This window comes from Barbus barbus (genome assembly GCF_936440315.1).
Source record: "Barbus barbus genome assembly, chromosome: 13".
NCBI classification, from domain to species: Eukaryota; Metazoa; Chordata; class Actinopteri; order Cypriniformes; family Cyprinidae; genus Barbus; species Barbus barbus.
Window position 1 is genome coordinate 335,001 of NC_136741.1, and position 14,466 is coordinate 349,466.

General features: G+C 43.6%; 2 protein-coding genes across 3 annotated transcripts in view; one reads left to right on the forward strand and one right to left on the reverse strand.

Moving 5' to 3' along the window:
• Nucleotides 1–2,429, forward strand: part of hmox1b (heme oxygenase 1b) — a 4,745-nt gene extending 2,316 nt beyond the window's left edge. The window contains exons 3-7 of the mRNA XM_079432558.1: nucleotides 65–176; nucleotides 367–582; nucleotides 1,530–1,802; nucleotides 1,885–1,990; nucleotides 2,100–2,429. Of these exons, the coding sequence (XP_079288684.1) occupies nucleotides 65–176; nucleotides 367–582; nucleotides 1,530–1,802; nucleotides 1,885–1,990; nucleotides 2,100–2,209 (817 nt within the window). The 3' untranslated portion in view covers nucleotides 2,210–2,429. The remainder of the gene's footprint in view (nucleotides 1–64; nucleotides 177–366; nucleotides 583–1,529; nucleotides 1,803–1,884; nucleotides 1,991–2,099) is intronic.
• A 173-nt stretch (nucleotides 2,430–2,602) lies between these two features.
• LOC306879535 (target of Myb1 membrane trafficking protein) lies at nucleotides 2,603–12,217 on the reverse strand. 2 transcript variants are annotated; one of them, XM_079432555.1, is made up of 16 exons: nucleotides 12,127–12,217; nucleotides 10,095–10,179; nucleotides 9,928–10,006; nucleotides 9,603–9,752; nucleotides 9,400–9,534; nucleotides 8,364–8,480; nucleotides 7,797–7,913; nucleotides 7,277–7,410; nucleotides 6,003–6,057; nucleotides 5,297–5,414; nucleotides 5,129–5,198; nucleotides 4,950–5,025; nucleotides 4,808–4,861; nucleotides 3,667–3,726; nucleotides 3,302–3,338; nucleotides 2,603–3,204 (listed from the first exon to the last, which is right to left on the reverse strand). In XM_079432555.1, exons 1-16 carry the CDS (start codon nucleotides 12,176–12,178, stop codon nucleotides 3,062–3,064), a joined length of 1,482 nt encoding a protein of 493 aa, XP_079288681.1. In that variant the 5' UTR covers nucleotides 12,179–12,217; the 3' UTR covers nucleotides 2,603–3,061. The 2 variants fall into 2 exon arrangements, with proteins under 2 accessions (XP_079288681.1, XP_079288682.1); XM_079432556.1 differs by lacking the exon at nucleotides 4,808–4,861.
• Between the last annotated feature and the right edge of the window lie 2,249 nt (nucleotides 12,218–14,466).

Here is a 14,466-nt window from a genome sequence, read left to right on the forward strand (position 1 = left end):
GTCTCCTCCAGCTGATTGTATGTTTCATGTTGAGTGAATATGTGATTATGTGTTTTTCTGGCAGTGAACTATCAGAGCAGATCAAAGCTGTGACTAAAGACATTCACATCCGAGCGGAAAACACCGAGCTGATGCTGAGCTACCAGAGAGGACACGTGTCCCAGCAGCAGTATCAGGTAACTCAAGCCACAGCCTCAAACAGTGAAGGATGTTCAGACACGACACACTGAGAGGGACTGTACACTGTAAAAAAATAAATAAAAAATAAATAAAAAATAAAGTTGAGCCAACTTAAAATTTTACAGTGTATTAGAGTTTCAGATCCGCTGTGGAATCTCACCTGGTTTCTTCTGCTCTGTGTTCCAGCTGCTCTTGTGTTCGCTGTATAAGATATACGAGGCGCTGGAGGAGGCGCTGGACACAAACGCCTCCCATGATGCCGTGGCACCCATTTACTTCCCACAGGAACTGGCCCGACTGGAGTCCATCGGGAAAGACCTGGAGTATTTCTACGGACAGAGCTGGAGGGAGAAGATGACGGTGCCGGCCGCGACGCTGACATATGCACAGAGACTGAGAGAGGTGAACATCTACAAAAAACTGATCCATACAAGGAACAATTAATTAATCCATCGATATCTGGCTAATTTTGAGATTAATGGCACTGATCGTGGCGTATGATTGTTAGTTTCATCATGCAATAGTTGCCTCAAAAAATTAAATATTCTGAAAATGTGCTCACCCTCAGGCTATCTGAGATTAGGATTTGGATCCGATCTGGAGAAATGTGTCTCTGCATCAGTGTCTCAGCAATGGATGCTCTGCAGTGAATGGGTGCCGTCAGAAGCAGAGTCCAAACAGCTGATAAAAACATCACAATAATCCACACCACTCCAGTCCATCAGTTAACATCTGGAGAAGACAAAAGATGAAACTAATCCAGCATTAAGACGTTTTTAACTCAAATACCATAGAGTCCATAATAACTCTTCCTCCAGTGATAAAGTGCATCTGCTGTTGTCTCTCACATCAAAATCAGCCACATATTAGTTTAGATCTGTTTTGGCATCTGTGCAGATTTCTCTCCTGATTCAGACCAGAACACTTTATCACTGGAGGAAGAGTTATTATGGATTATGGACTCCATGGTATTTCAGTTAAAAACGTCTTAATGCTGGATTAGTTTGATCTTTTGTCTTCTCCAGATGTTAACTGATGGACTGGAGTGGTGTGGATTATTGTGATGTTTTTATCAGCTGTTTGGACTCTCCTTCTGACGGCACCCATTCACTGCAGAGCATCCATTGCTGAGACACTGATGCAGAAACACATTCCTCCAGATCTCAGATGGCCTGATTGTGAGCTCAGTTTCAGCACATTTTCATTTTTTCTATTCGTTTAATGTCTGAGAGTGATATCAGTGGAGCAGGACTCTATTGTAGATGATCTGAGGCGCTGTTAGCATGTCATAGGTCATTGATACGGTCTGTTGTTGACAGTAGTGTGACTCTGAAACGCTTGTGTCTCAGGTGGGCCGGGATCACCCTGAGTATCTGCTGGCTCATGCTTACACGCGCTATCTGGGCGACCTGTCGGGTGGGCAGGTGCTGGGCCGCATCACGCAGAAGTCTCTCGGGCTGAAGAGCGGAGAGGGCTTGTCCTTCTTCTCGTTTCCGGGCGTCAGCAGCCCAAACCTCTTCAAGCAGCTGTACAGGAGCCGCATGAACAGCGTGGAGCTGACGGAGGAGCAGCGGAGCGGCGTGCTGCAGGAGGCCCTCGCTGCCTTCGAGCTCAACATCCAGGTGAGAGAGCGCTCGAACACTCGTTACGCTTATTAACCAGCCACTGAAGAGCACTGCTGATCGGTTTGTTTGTGTTGTTCAGGTGTTTAACGAGCTGCAGGATTCACTGAGCTGCGTCTCAGACACAGAGAATGAAGTGAGGCAGAGACACACACAACACAAGCAGAACACAACAGCAGCAGCAGCAGGTAAAACACACACACACACACACACACACACACACACACACACACGCGCACACACACAGATGTTATGACTCTGGTCTGCAGTGTTGTAAGTGTTGGTGATGTTCCTCAGATGAAGGAGTGTGTGAAGCGCTGCAGAGCTCGTCTCTGGTGCCTCGGTTCCTGCGGACGCTGCTCGGTGTGTTCGTGGTTCTGGTCGTCGGGATGGTCTACGCTTTTTAAACCAGTTTCATGTCACACACTTTGAAAATTGGCACATTTTGTAGACAATGTGTTATTTAATGATGTCATTAATAATAAAAATGTGATTGCATGTTTATCATTATATAGTTCAGAATAATTCAAATGTTGAAACTTGTTTACAGACAATCATTTTGTAACCATGTATATATGCCTTTGTATTAATACTATATTTTTGTAATAAAATCTGTTTAAGGATTCATTGTTACTGAATGTTGCATTATTTCTGGGCTTGTTTTTATCTCAGATGTAACTCATGGTTCTGGCATGTTTAGACTAATATCTAGTTTCTCATGATCACTGTATAATAGTGCATATATTCACTAAAGGAATTTATTCATTTATCCACTGATTTTCATTAAACATGAAAGTTATCGGCTCTTAAATCTGATTCTCCATCTCACATTCTTCACATCTGCTTTGGACACGAGTTTGAGCAAATGGCAGAATTTTCATACTTCAGAGGAAAGATACAAACAAACTGCAGTACAGATTGGCTGCTTGTGATGCTTTACGATTTGTGAGATAATAATCACATATGAATTACTGCTACACAACATTCAAGGACACAATCTGAGACAAACATGAGCATTATATAGTGTATTTAATATGACATTCAGACAGAGGTATGGCAGTCCTTCTTAACGGTTAATTTACAACATAAATTACTGCTTTTTACACACACACACACACACACATTAATACAAATGAACTTACACAGGCAACAAACAGCGTATTGGTTGTTTTTTATGAGTGGTCTAAAGTTTCACACACATCAAGTGCCAAATTCAGTGTAAGAAACAAACCCAAAGTGAAATGAAGAGGAGGTGGATCTCAGAGTCTGAAGATCTGCTCGTGGTTCTGCTCCTGTGCCGCCTGTCGAGGGCTCGAGGGACAGACGCCGGCGGACGAGCTGCTCTTCATCGAGGGAAGATGATCTGCAGCCTCAGCTCTTCCAGTTAGAAACTTATCAAACTCTGGCAGCCAGAACAGAGAGAGAGAGAGAGATGAATGAATGAATAACAGTGTGTGTGAATCAGATTCAGTGAGTAATAAACCTCAGCAGATGCTCACCTTCACTGGTTACTCCCTCACTGTCATCAACATCCGGCTGAAAAACAGCATCATCCGATCACAAACATACACGGGCTGTGTTCACAGTGCATTTGAAATCATTTGCTCTTGGATTAATCTGATTGTAATTGCTTTGAATGATGTGTATATTTTTCTACATATGAATTAATGCATTTGTGTTTTGTTCAGTGAGCTCTGCTGTATTGTCTGCACTCAGAAGCATCCTGTGCACAGTGCACACTGCAGGAGTAGTAGATGTAGTGAGGTAGTATGTGACTGCAGTGCTGTGACTCCAGCAGATGGCGCCGCTGCTATGAACCGGTGAGTGTGAAGAGTGTTAAAGCAGTGAATCAAACTCTCTTTACCATCTCTGCAGACAACCACCTCTCAATTTCATCCATGGCTGAGCTGCGTGGAGCTGGAGCCTAACAACACAAAACAGCACAAACGTCACAAGATCTCACATCACAAACTGATCATCTGTGAGCAAAACTGATCCAGTGCTAGAGCAGATTTAAAGTGTGTCCATTCATCTATCAGCACATGCAAATCATCCAGATCTGACCGATAACATCCAACCATCACCTGAAGGCTTAAAGGAACAGTTCATCCAACAATGAGAATGTGCTGATCCTCAGGCTGTTCAAGATCAGGATGAGTGTGTTTCTTCATCAGGTTTGTATAAATGTGTCTCTGCATCAGTGTCTCAGCAATGGATGCTCTGCAGTGAATGGGTGCCGTCAGAATGAGAGTCCAAACAACTGATAAAACATCACAATAATCCACACCACTCCAGTCCATCAGTTAACATCTGGAGAAGACAAAAGATGAAACAAATCCAGCATTAAGACATTTTTAACTGAAATACCATGGAGTCCATAATAACTGTTCCTCCAGTGTTAAAGTGCATCTGCTGTTGTCTCTCACATCAAAATCAGCCACATATTTGTTTAGAGCTGTTTTGGCATCTGTGCAGATTTCTCTCCTGATTCAGACCAGACCACTTTATCACTGGAGGAACAGTTATTATGGATTATGGACTCGTATTTGAGTTAAAAACATCTTAATGCTGGATTAGTTTCATCTTTTGTTCTTCCCCAGATGTTAACTGATGGACTGGAGTGGTGTGGATTATTGTGATGTTTTTATCAGCTGTTTGGACTCTCATTCTGACGGCACCCATTCACTGCAGAGCATCCATTGCTGAGACACTGATGCAGAGACACATTTCTCCAGATCGGATGAAGAAACACACTCATCTGGGACAGCCTGAGGATGAGTGCACTACCCATTTTGGGTGAACTACTTCTTTAAATCAGCCCCACAAACCTCATTTCACACCAGTGACAAATAAATGCAAAGCATTATTGTAAATGAAACGTGAAGAAGGCTCTACATTTCCATAAGCTGTTCTGTGATTTAACATGTTTTTTCTGATATTTGCTGCAGTTTGTCTCTCATTGAATAAGGTGTAGTGGCAACTCCAGTGACGTCACAGAAACCCACCAGAGCCTCGCTGTAAATCCACTGAGACTGACGGACCCAGTCGCTCTCAGCACCCTTCACACACACAAACACACTCCAGCAGGTCAAACACAGTGAGATACACACATGATCAGTGTGATGAGAGACACAGGTGTGTACTGACCCCCGCCGTGACCTGCAGACGCGTGTCCAGAGCTTCAGCCAGACCGTCCACTGCACCGGGATCCTCGTACCGCACACTGGACACACACACACACACACACACACACACACAGCATCAGACCTCACTTCACCTGAGCTCTAGGAGACAACAATCTGCTCAGACGATCGGCAAACACAAACCTCTTCCTCTGTTCGGCCAGAGAGCTGCTCCTCGTCTGAGCAAACATGTCAAACTCTTCATCTTCAAGTGCTGAGACACACACACACACACACACACACACACACAGTTTACATCCAGGTCTATCATCTCTTACACCGGATCAAGCTGCAGAGCTGGCTCTCTCTCACCTGAGCTGCTTGTTTGGTGGGATGCAGGGCGGGGCTTGTGTTGATTGACAGCTGGAAGAGTGTTCTGATTGGGCGATGGAGACTCAGGGCTGAGGTCAATAAGGTTTGCTGTCTCAGTCTGGGCACAGAAATCCAATAATCATAGACATGTAAAACAATCTTTATACATGTTATTGTAAAACCGCTTTGGTAAGATATTAACACAATGTGTGCTGAGTAGCTCCTCTCACAGTGAAATCTCATTGGTCCAAATCACGCTGCTCACGTATATGGATCATGCAGAAGTAAAACACTTCATATTTCCTCCATTTCTCTTCTTCCTTTTAATGATAACTTGTACACCATTGAAGACAAACCTGCTGTGAGCTACAAGATTGTTAATTGATAGTTTATGCTTTTGTTGAAGCCATTATTTCAACTTATTTTTTTTTAAATAATCACAATTAAATATTTTACAGTGACCCTGAAATATATAGTTTTTATAGAAGTAAATGACTTTAAATTAATTAGTCTTTTAATTATATTACACCATTCGCAATGCTTGGTTCTTTCCCTCATTGAGCTCACAGTCAGTGTTTTTGTCAAATTTTATCAAATCAAAGTTGGTAACGTAGTGATTCTCCTCGTAGCCGGTTGCTTTGGTTCATGGCTTCTAAATTTTGACCAAATCCGAGAGAAGAGTCCGAGAGAACAGATGAAGGTTTACCTGCGACTCCTGCTGTTCTTCTGTGTTTGACCTCGGCATGTTCATCCTGTCAAACCTTCCACCAGAGACAGAAGAGGTGTGTTAGTGTGGAGCTGGGGCCGCTGCTGGCCAAACGGGGCCCCCCCTCCCTCAAATATTATGGAAGTAAAAATAATTCATAAAAAAATACTATAGGGGTCAAAATAGAACTTTAATAAAATACAAAAGTAAAAAAATAAATTGTATTATTTACAAAGTACAACTGTAGCTCAGTTACCTATGGCTATGACTTTATTAATACAGTTGTCTGACTGATGCATTCAGAAATCACACAAAAGAAAATTAAGCAGTTTTATACGATAAAACCATGGTTCATTTTTGTAAGGGTTTTGATGTCCACATGTTTTGTTGTTGTTGAAGAAATTATAGAGGCTGTAGCATCTATAGCAAAAAGGTGGCCAAAATGAAAGATTAAGTGGATATTTGAATTAAATGTTTGGTCAAAATAGCCTATTAAACAAGGACTTGATCGTCCTGTAAGTGTAACAGCAGCAATTACCAGGCCTTTGGCTCCCTTTGCAGGCATTTGTAATAACATGTAATGTACATAAATTGTTTATTTTGTATTAGCCTACATTATGTATTTTAACTGTGTTATTAAATTAAATCATGTAATTATTAATTAACCAATCATTATTGCCTCATTGTTTTTATATAATGCATTTTAAAGGCTATTGTTGGCTTAGGTCTGTTTTTATAACCACAAAAATTATTATCTTAATACTTCTTTGTAAATTATTATTTGAAGTAAAAAAAAATCATGGTTAATTTGCTGTTACCATGGGTACAAGAACCATGATTTTTTTGTTTTATTTGTGTTAAAACCATGGCTAATTTTCATAAGGGAACATAGAACGTCAGAGAGAATATTATATGCGTTGTTGGGGGTTAAATTATTACCGACATTAAAACAAGTTATTAACGTCAACAGCCAAAAAAGTTTCACAGGATTATGAAGTGATGCACGGGCTTCAATTTCACTTTTTTTTTTTTTTCTCGGCGCCGGATTGCTGATGTCTTTTCACGGGCATAGTTGTCTATCAATTATGATCATTTGCATTCAGCCGCAAATATGAAGTGCGAGCGGTTGCGAGAAGTGTTTTTTTTTTTTCTTGAGCAACAGGGATGGTGCCCCCCTGGGAGTTGGTGCCCTACGCAAACTGCATACTCTGTGTATAGGGAGCGGCGGTACTGGACGCAGCACTGGACGAGCGCCACACCGGAGCCTCACTGACCTCTCATAGCGAATGAACGCATTGTTGAGATCATCATTGACCAGCAGAAGCTCTCCGACCATCTCGTCCTCTGACAGATTAGGAATCAACTCCATGACCCTCTGCTGCATCTGCTTACACACCGAATACAGCTGCTGCTCTCACACACACACACACACACGTTTGTTTCTGTGAATTGTGGGGACTTTCCATATACTTCTATTACTTTTATACTGACCAAACAATATTTTCTGTCCCCTAACCCTAAACCTACCCCTTACAGAAAACCTGTTTGCATTCTTACACTTTCACATAAACATCATTTACTATTTTTAATCATTTTTTTTTCCCTCGTGGGGACCACAGGCCACCCCCCACAATGTCAAACATTTCAAGTTTTACTATCTTTGTGGGGACATTTGGTCTCTCTCTCACTCTCTCACACTCACACACGCGCACACACACACACACACACACACACACACACACACACACGCACACACACACACACACTCACACACACACACTCACACACACACACCTGCAGCAGCTCTGCGTCTGATGCTGATGCTTCTCCAGGTTTGACGTGATTCAGCATCTCGGTCATGACGCTCAGATTTCCTTTGACCAGATCCAGTTCAGATCTCAGCTTCTGCTTCTGGAGGAAAGCAGTCAGAACAAACACAAATGCTGACCATCCCAAACTCACTGAACCCCAAACCCTTGACCTTTAACCCCTGACAGCAGTGAGCATCAGGGTGTGATTTACCTTTTTATTGCCTCTGACATTGATATTCCTGGTTCTGATCAGAACATAAGTAATACTGTGTTTGAGGTCTAATGTTCATAAATGGTCAACAGTTTTACCAGCTGAAATGTGTTCGAAATGTTTGACAGCTTATCTTAACACCTCATGGGGCCTATGAACGGTATAAATACATTTACAGTTAATAAGATAATTGTTTGAATTTTCATGTAGTTAGTTCAGTTTAAACATTTTTCCTGTTCATTTTAGAAAATTACACTGTATCTCTGCATTGTCTACATTTCAATGATGACATTCTCATTAAGATAACAACCCTCTGGTTTTTAATAAATCGCGATGTACCTCGTCGGGCAACACAGGGCTCCGCTGATCGCTGGATTGTGGAGTGTGTGTCGCTGGTGACGAGTCAGTGTGAGACGGGGATGTAGCTGAGGAAGACACCCCATTTTCCGGAATACTCTGAGAGAGAGAAAAGAGAAAACATGTTAAAGGCATAGTTCATTCAAAAATGTACACCAGTGGATCAGCATCGCTAAACCAGTGGATCAGCATCGCTAAACCAGTGGATCAGCATCGCTAAACCAGTGGATCAGCATCGCTAAACCAGTGGATCAGCATCGCTAAACCAGTGGATCAGCATCGCTAAACCAGTGGATCAGCATCGCTCAACCAGTGGATCAGCATCACTAAACCAGTGGATCAGCATCACTAAACCAGTGGATCAGCATCGCTCAACCAGTGGATCAGCATCGCTCAACCAGTGGATCAGCATCGCTCAACCAGTGGATCAGCATCACTAAACCAGTGGATCAGCATCACTAAACCAGTGGATCAGCATCGCTAAACCAGTGGATCAGCATCGCTAAACCAGTGGATCAGCATCGCTCAACCAGTGGATCAGCATCGCTCAACCAGTGGATCAGCATCGCTCAACCAGTGGATCAGCATCACTAAACCAGTGGATCAGCATCACTAAACCAGTGGATCAGCATCACTAAACCAGTGGATCAGCATCACTAAACCAGTGGATCAGCATCACTAAACCAGTGGATCAGCATCACTAAACCAGTGGATCAGCATCACTAAACCAGTGGATCAGCATCACTAAACCAGTGGATCAGCATCACTAAACCAGTGGATCAGCATCACTCAACCAGTGGATCAGCATCACTAAACCAGTGGATCAGCATCACTAAACCAGTGGATCACCATCACTAAACCAGTGGATCAGCATCACTAAACCAGTGGATCACCATCACTAAACCAGTGGATCAGCATCACTAAACCAGTGGATCAGCATCACTAAACCAGTGGATCACCATCACTAAACCAGTGGATCAGCATCACTCAATAACACTGTGGGTTCTGTGAGCTTTACCCTGTTGGGCGTGTGGATGGGCGAGAGGGAGTCCAGATCCGTCATGGGAAACTCCAGGCCTCTCTGCCGCAGGTCCTCATAGACGCTCACCACTCCAGACAGAGACGGACTGTTCCGGAAAGCATCGGCCCACGCCTGCAACACAGAGCCAACGTCAAGCTGATCAATCACAATCAATCACAACTGTGGTGAGAGCGCTTCACCTGGATGAGGCTCAGGACTCTGTCATGAAGGATCATGGGAGGGTTGTTTTTGGGTAGAATCGCTCTGACCAGAACGCCCTCCACAAACTCTCTGGAACTGATGCAGACATGGAAACGAGGGCCACAGTTCTTCACGCACGTCTCAAGAACCTGAAACACAGAACAGCCATCTGAACACAGTGTGACACACACACACACACACATACACGCGCACACACACACACACACACACACACACACACACACACACACACACACACACACACACACACACACACACACACACACACACTCCTGCAGAGGAAGTGATCTCACAGACACTCACGGTCAGAGCCAGCATCACCTCCCTGAAGTTCTTATTACCCACAATCCTCTTCTTTAAAGCTCTCACTGCATCTTTGGGTCTGGAAAACAACACAAGCATTCAGACGACAGAGAGGAGGCGGCGGTGAGCGTATCTGGAGTATCTGCAGAGTGTGAGGGACTCAGCACCCGTCATCCGTCTCGTTGATGATGTCACAGATCTCCAGATTCAGACTCCAGTCCTCCGTCTGAAGAGCAGCACTGGTGGCTTTCTCTGACACACAAACACACATTCAATTCATACATTTCATATGAAAATTAAATATGCAAAATAAAATCAGTAGCATAAAAAAGCATAAATTATTCAACGTGTCACATAATAATGAGTTGTCACTCCACTGTCATGTTTTATTGATCGATTAGGGAGTGAAACTGTCTGTCTGTCGTCTCACAGAGGAATGGAAGTTAAAAGAGGTTTTCAGTTTGATGATATCAGGAGAAACAGGACCTTAAATAATGACACCTTATTACATAAGAGCAGCGGTTGTTTGTTACTGTATTGCATCTCATCTGCTTCCAGTTATTTTTGCTGCACAGCTTGTTATGCTGCTTAATATTGCAAACTGGTGTTTCTTACCAAATTATTTAAATTTATTAATCAAAACACACAGGTTTGTAGCGCAAATAGTTTTATTGTTTACTGCACTTTGTTATTCTTCTAGTTTTTCCTATAGCAGCTAAAGAATCGGTGGTGTCTCTTACATATGTGCGGCAAAATCAAGCGGTGAGACGAATGAAAAGTGCAAGTCAACCAGAAGGGCTTAGTGACATTTAAATATATATCAAATGAAAGCTCTTAATGAGCTCTTTCTACTGGCAAAAGTACTGTCATCCATGAGTGCACAATGTTTTTATTATAAACAATTGAAATCAGTAAACAAAGTCGGATCAAACTATGGTGACATTTGTGTTTTGGCTCTCCTGTGAAGTTGGTGAAATGTCACTTTCTGGTTCTCACCCCTCGTTATTATCCCTCACTTTTAGTTTTATAATTATTTGATATAAAAAAAGAAATATCTTTACAAACATAAAACACATTCAACATTCTGTATACTGCAAAATAAAGAAAACTAAGAAAGTACATAATTAGCACATTTAGAAAGAGAGAGAGACAAAGAAATAATGTCACAAATTCACAATATACAACATTTTATGAACTAAATCCACAGATCGCATTCTTTATTTCTATTCCTCAAGCTGTTGATCCAAACCACGTGATTACAGCAAACATGGGATTCACTCAGCTGAGACCTCACACACACAATCTCACACACACACACACACACACACACACACACACACACACACACACACAATCTCACACACACACACAATCTCACACACACACACACACACAATCTCACACACACACACAATCTCACACACACACACAATCACACACACACTCACAAACACAATCTCACACTCACACACACACAATCTCACACTCACAATCTCACACTCACTCACACACACACACACAATCTCACTCACTCACTCACTCACACACACACACACACACACACACACACACACACACACACACAATCTCACTCACTCACACTCACACTCACACACACACACACACACACACACACACACACACACACACACACACACTCACACACACACACACACAATCTCACACACACACACACACACAATCTCACTCACTCACACACACACGCGCACGCACACACACACACACACACACACGCGCGCACGCACACACACACGCGCACGCACACACACACACACACGCGCGCACGCACACACACACAATCTCACTCACACACGCGCGCGCACACACACTCTCTCTTTCATGTGACTGTCAGCTGCTTTTGACCACATTCTTTTTGAGGTGCATTTGTTACATTAACGTGAAAGAGAAAAACATACAGTGAGAAAGTGAAAAGCGGAAGTGTGATTATTTCGTTTAACAGTTTTGTTCAAGCTTTCTGACCCAGTTCCGGAGCACAATGAACTTTGCCCGTTTATGACAGTAAATGTCTGCTGGTTATGCGACACGATCACCTCTAAACTCTTTCTGATTAACTCTCAGAATCACTTCCCTCTTCTGTTCTGACATTAGTCTTCTTCTCGCTCCAGGACGCGTCTTATACAGTTACTACTCACACTAGAATCAGCGTAAAACACTTACGGATCCGCTGCCCTACAGGAGACGAGAACGCGCTGCCGATGAGAAACTCCATCTGTGAACTGAAGCGTGCGCGCTCCCGTCAGACTGAACCATGGACGCGCGCTCACGCGGATCGATATCTATGGAAGCCCGTTGTGTAAAAAAAATGAATAAAATGAATAAAAAATAAAACAAGGTAATTGCGACTTTTTATCTCACATTTCTGCGATATAAACTCGCAATTCTGGCCTAACTCGTTTTACACTGCAAAGTTTAGCATCAACCCAAATACAGCCAGTGTTGGGGAAAGTTACTTTTAAAAGTAATGCATTACAATATTGCGTTACTCCAATTACGTTACTTGCATAACTAATTACATTACTTAGCTACTTTTTATGGAAAGTAATGCGTTACATTACTTTTGAGTTACTTTTAAAATATGAGCAGAGCTTGATTGTTTTTAATACAAGAAGTTCTAATTATAGCAAATATAAAAGCCCTTTCACACCAAAAAGTGTAATGAATAAACCTCAGGCTGAAGGAAGAGTAAATTCACGTCTGTAAAGTAGAACTCAGGAGAAAAAGGTTCAACACTCTTCAGCAATAAAAACAATGAAGCACAATTGTTAGTTTATCTTAAGTAATTTTTTCTTATTAGTCTGGTTGAATTGGATCATCAAAGGTCAGCAGCAAAGACTAATAAAATGGGATTAGATACATTTATGTTGTTTAACATTTAATTAACAATAATTCTGAGTTTGCATTTCACTGTTTTAATTCATTTTGATGAATACTAAATCTGTTTTTTGCGAGTGAGATGAATTAATGCACATTCATATTTAGTCTAGAACGTCTTAGGTTAGGTATGTAACCCCCAGTTACTCGAAGGAACGAGACGCTGCGTCAGGAGACGCTTTGGGGACGCCTACAGCGTAACCGGCTCTGAATACCAATGAAATCTGTCCAACGGATGGGAGGGACGTCACGGGCGAGGTGACGTAATGACCAGCTGGTATAAAAGCACGTGCGGTGAAACCGGCGTCAGCTTCTAGAATGAAGCAAGCACTGGCAGGGATGCCGGAAGTGTGGGCTCGTGACGCAGTGTCTCGTTCCTTCGAGGAACTGGGGTTACATACGTAACCTAAGACATTCCTCTTCAGGAACTCGAGCTGCGTCAGGAGACGCTTTGGGGAACGAGATACCCACGGCACCAGACTTCCAAATCCCTGCCCTGTGTGTATCCATACGGAGCAAAGCTAGGGCAAGAGAACGGAAGAACCTGGAGTGTCTCGCATGTCCAGGCCATAAAATCTGACAAAGGTCAGAGGCGTGGACCAACCCGCAGCGTTGCAGATGTCCTGGATAGGGACACCTGCGAGAGAGGCCTTGGAGGCCGTCACACTCCTAGTGGAATGAGCACTGACCCCCAAGGGAGAGGGGAGATCAGAGGACTCATAGGCCATCTGAATGGCATCCACAATCCACCGACTGAGGGTCTGCAGGAAAACCTCTTTTAAGGGGACCAAAGCAAATAAGCAATTGGTCCGCCTTCCTCCACAAGGCAGCTCTGTGGACGTATGCATCCAGTGCTCGCACTGGACACATATGATTTAGCCTCAGCTGGTCAGGTTCCCGAAAGGGAGGAGGACTAAAGGCCTGCAGCACGACAGGCTGTGGTGTGACCGAAGGAACCTTGGGGACATACCCTGCACGAGGGTATAGAAAGGCTTTGGCCATGCCAGGTGCAAAGTCCAAATGGGTAGGGGCCACAGAAAGGGCCTGCAAGTCCCCAACTCTCTTCAGAGAAGTGTTCGCCAGAAGAAACACAATCTTCAGGGTGAGATGGCGATCTGAGATCTCCTCAATAGGCTCGAAGGGAGGCCTACAGAGAGTGTTCAACACCACAGCCAAGTCCCAGGGGGGGACCCGGGACCGTACCTGAGGCCTTAGCCTCAGTGCACCATGGAGGAAACGTGTAACTAGGGGTTGTCTGCCCACTGTCAGTCCACCAAGAGGGGTGTGGTAAGCAAAGATTGCTGCCACATAGACCTTCAAGATGGAGTAGGCTAACCCTGCGGAGAGTCGAGCCTGCAGGAACTCCAGCACTGTACCAACCGGGCAGTTAACTGGGTCGAGCTGGCGATCTCCGCACCATGAAGTGAAGAGTCTCCACTTCAGAGCGTACAGTTTCCTCGTAGAGGGAGCTCTGGATTGGAGAATGGTCTCAACAACCTCGGTTAGGAGACCGGCAGCTATGAGTTGTGCCCCCTCAGGAGCCACACCCACAGCTTCCACAACTCCGGGCGGGGATGCACAATGGTGCCTCCTGTCTGTGAGAGGAGATCCCTCCTGACTGGAATC

Excerpts from the sequence above, each read along its gene's own strand:
- LOC306879535 (XM_079432555.1), bottom strand. The coding sequence starts at position 12,178 with ATGGAGTTTCTCATCGGCAGCGCGTTCTCGTCTCCTGTAGGGCAGCGG. Across the intron at positions 5,026-5,128 it reads CTGGCCGAACAGAGGAAGAG|TGTGCGGTACGAGGATCCCG; the intron begins GTTTGTGTTTGC and ends GTGTGTGTCCAG. Across the intron at positions 3,339-3,666 it reads GGTGGTTGTCTGCAGAGATG|CCGGATGTTGATGACAGTGA; the intron begins GTAAAGAGAGTT and ends GCTGTTTTTCAG.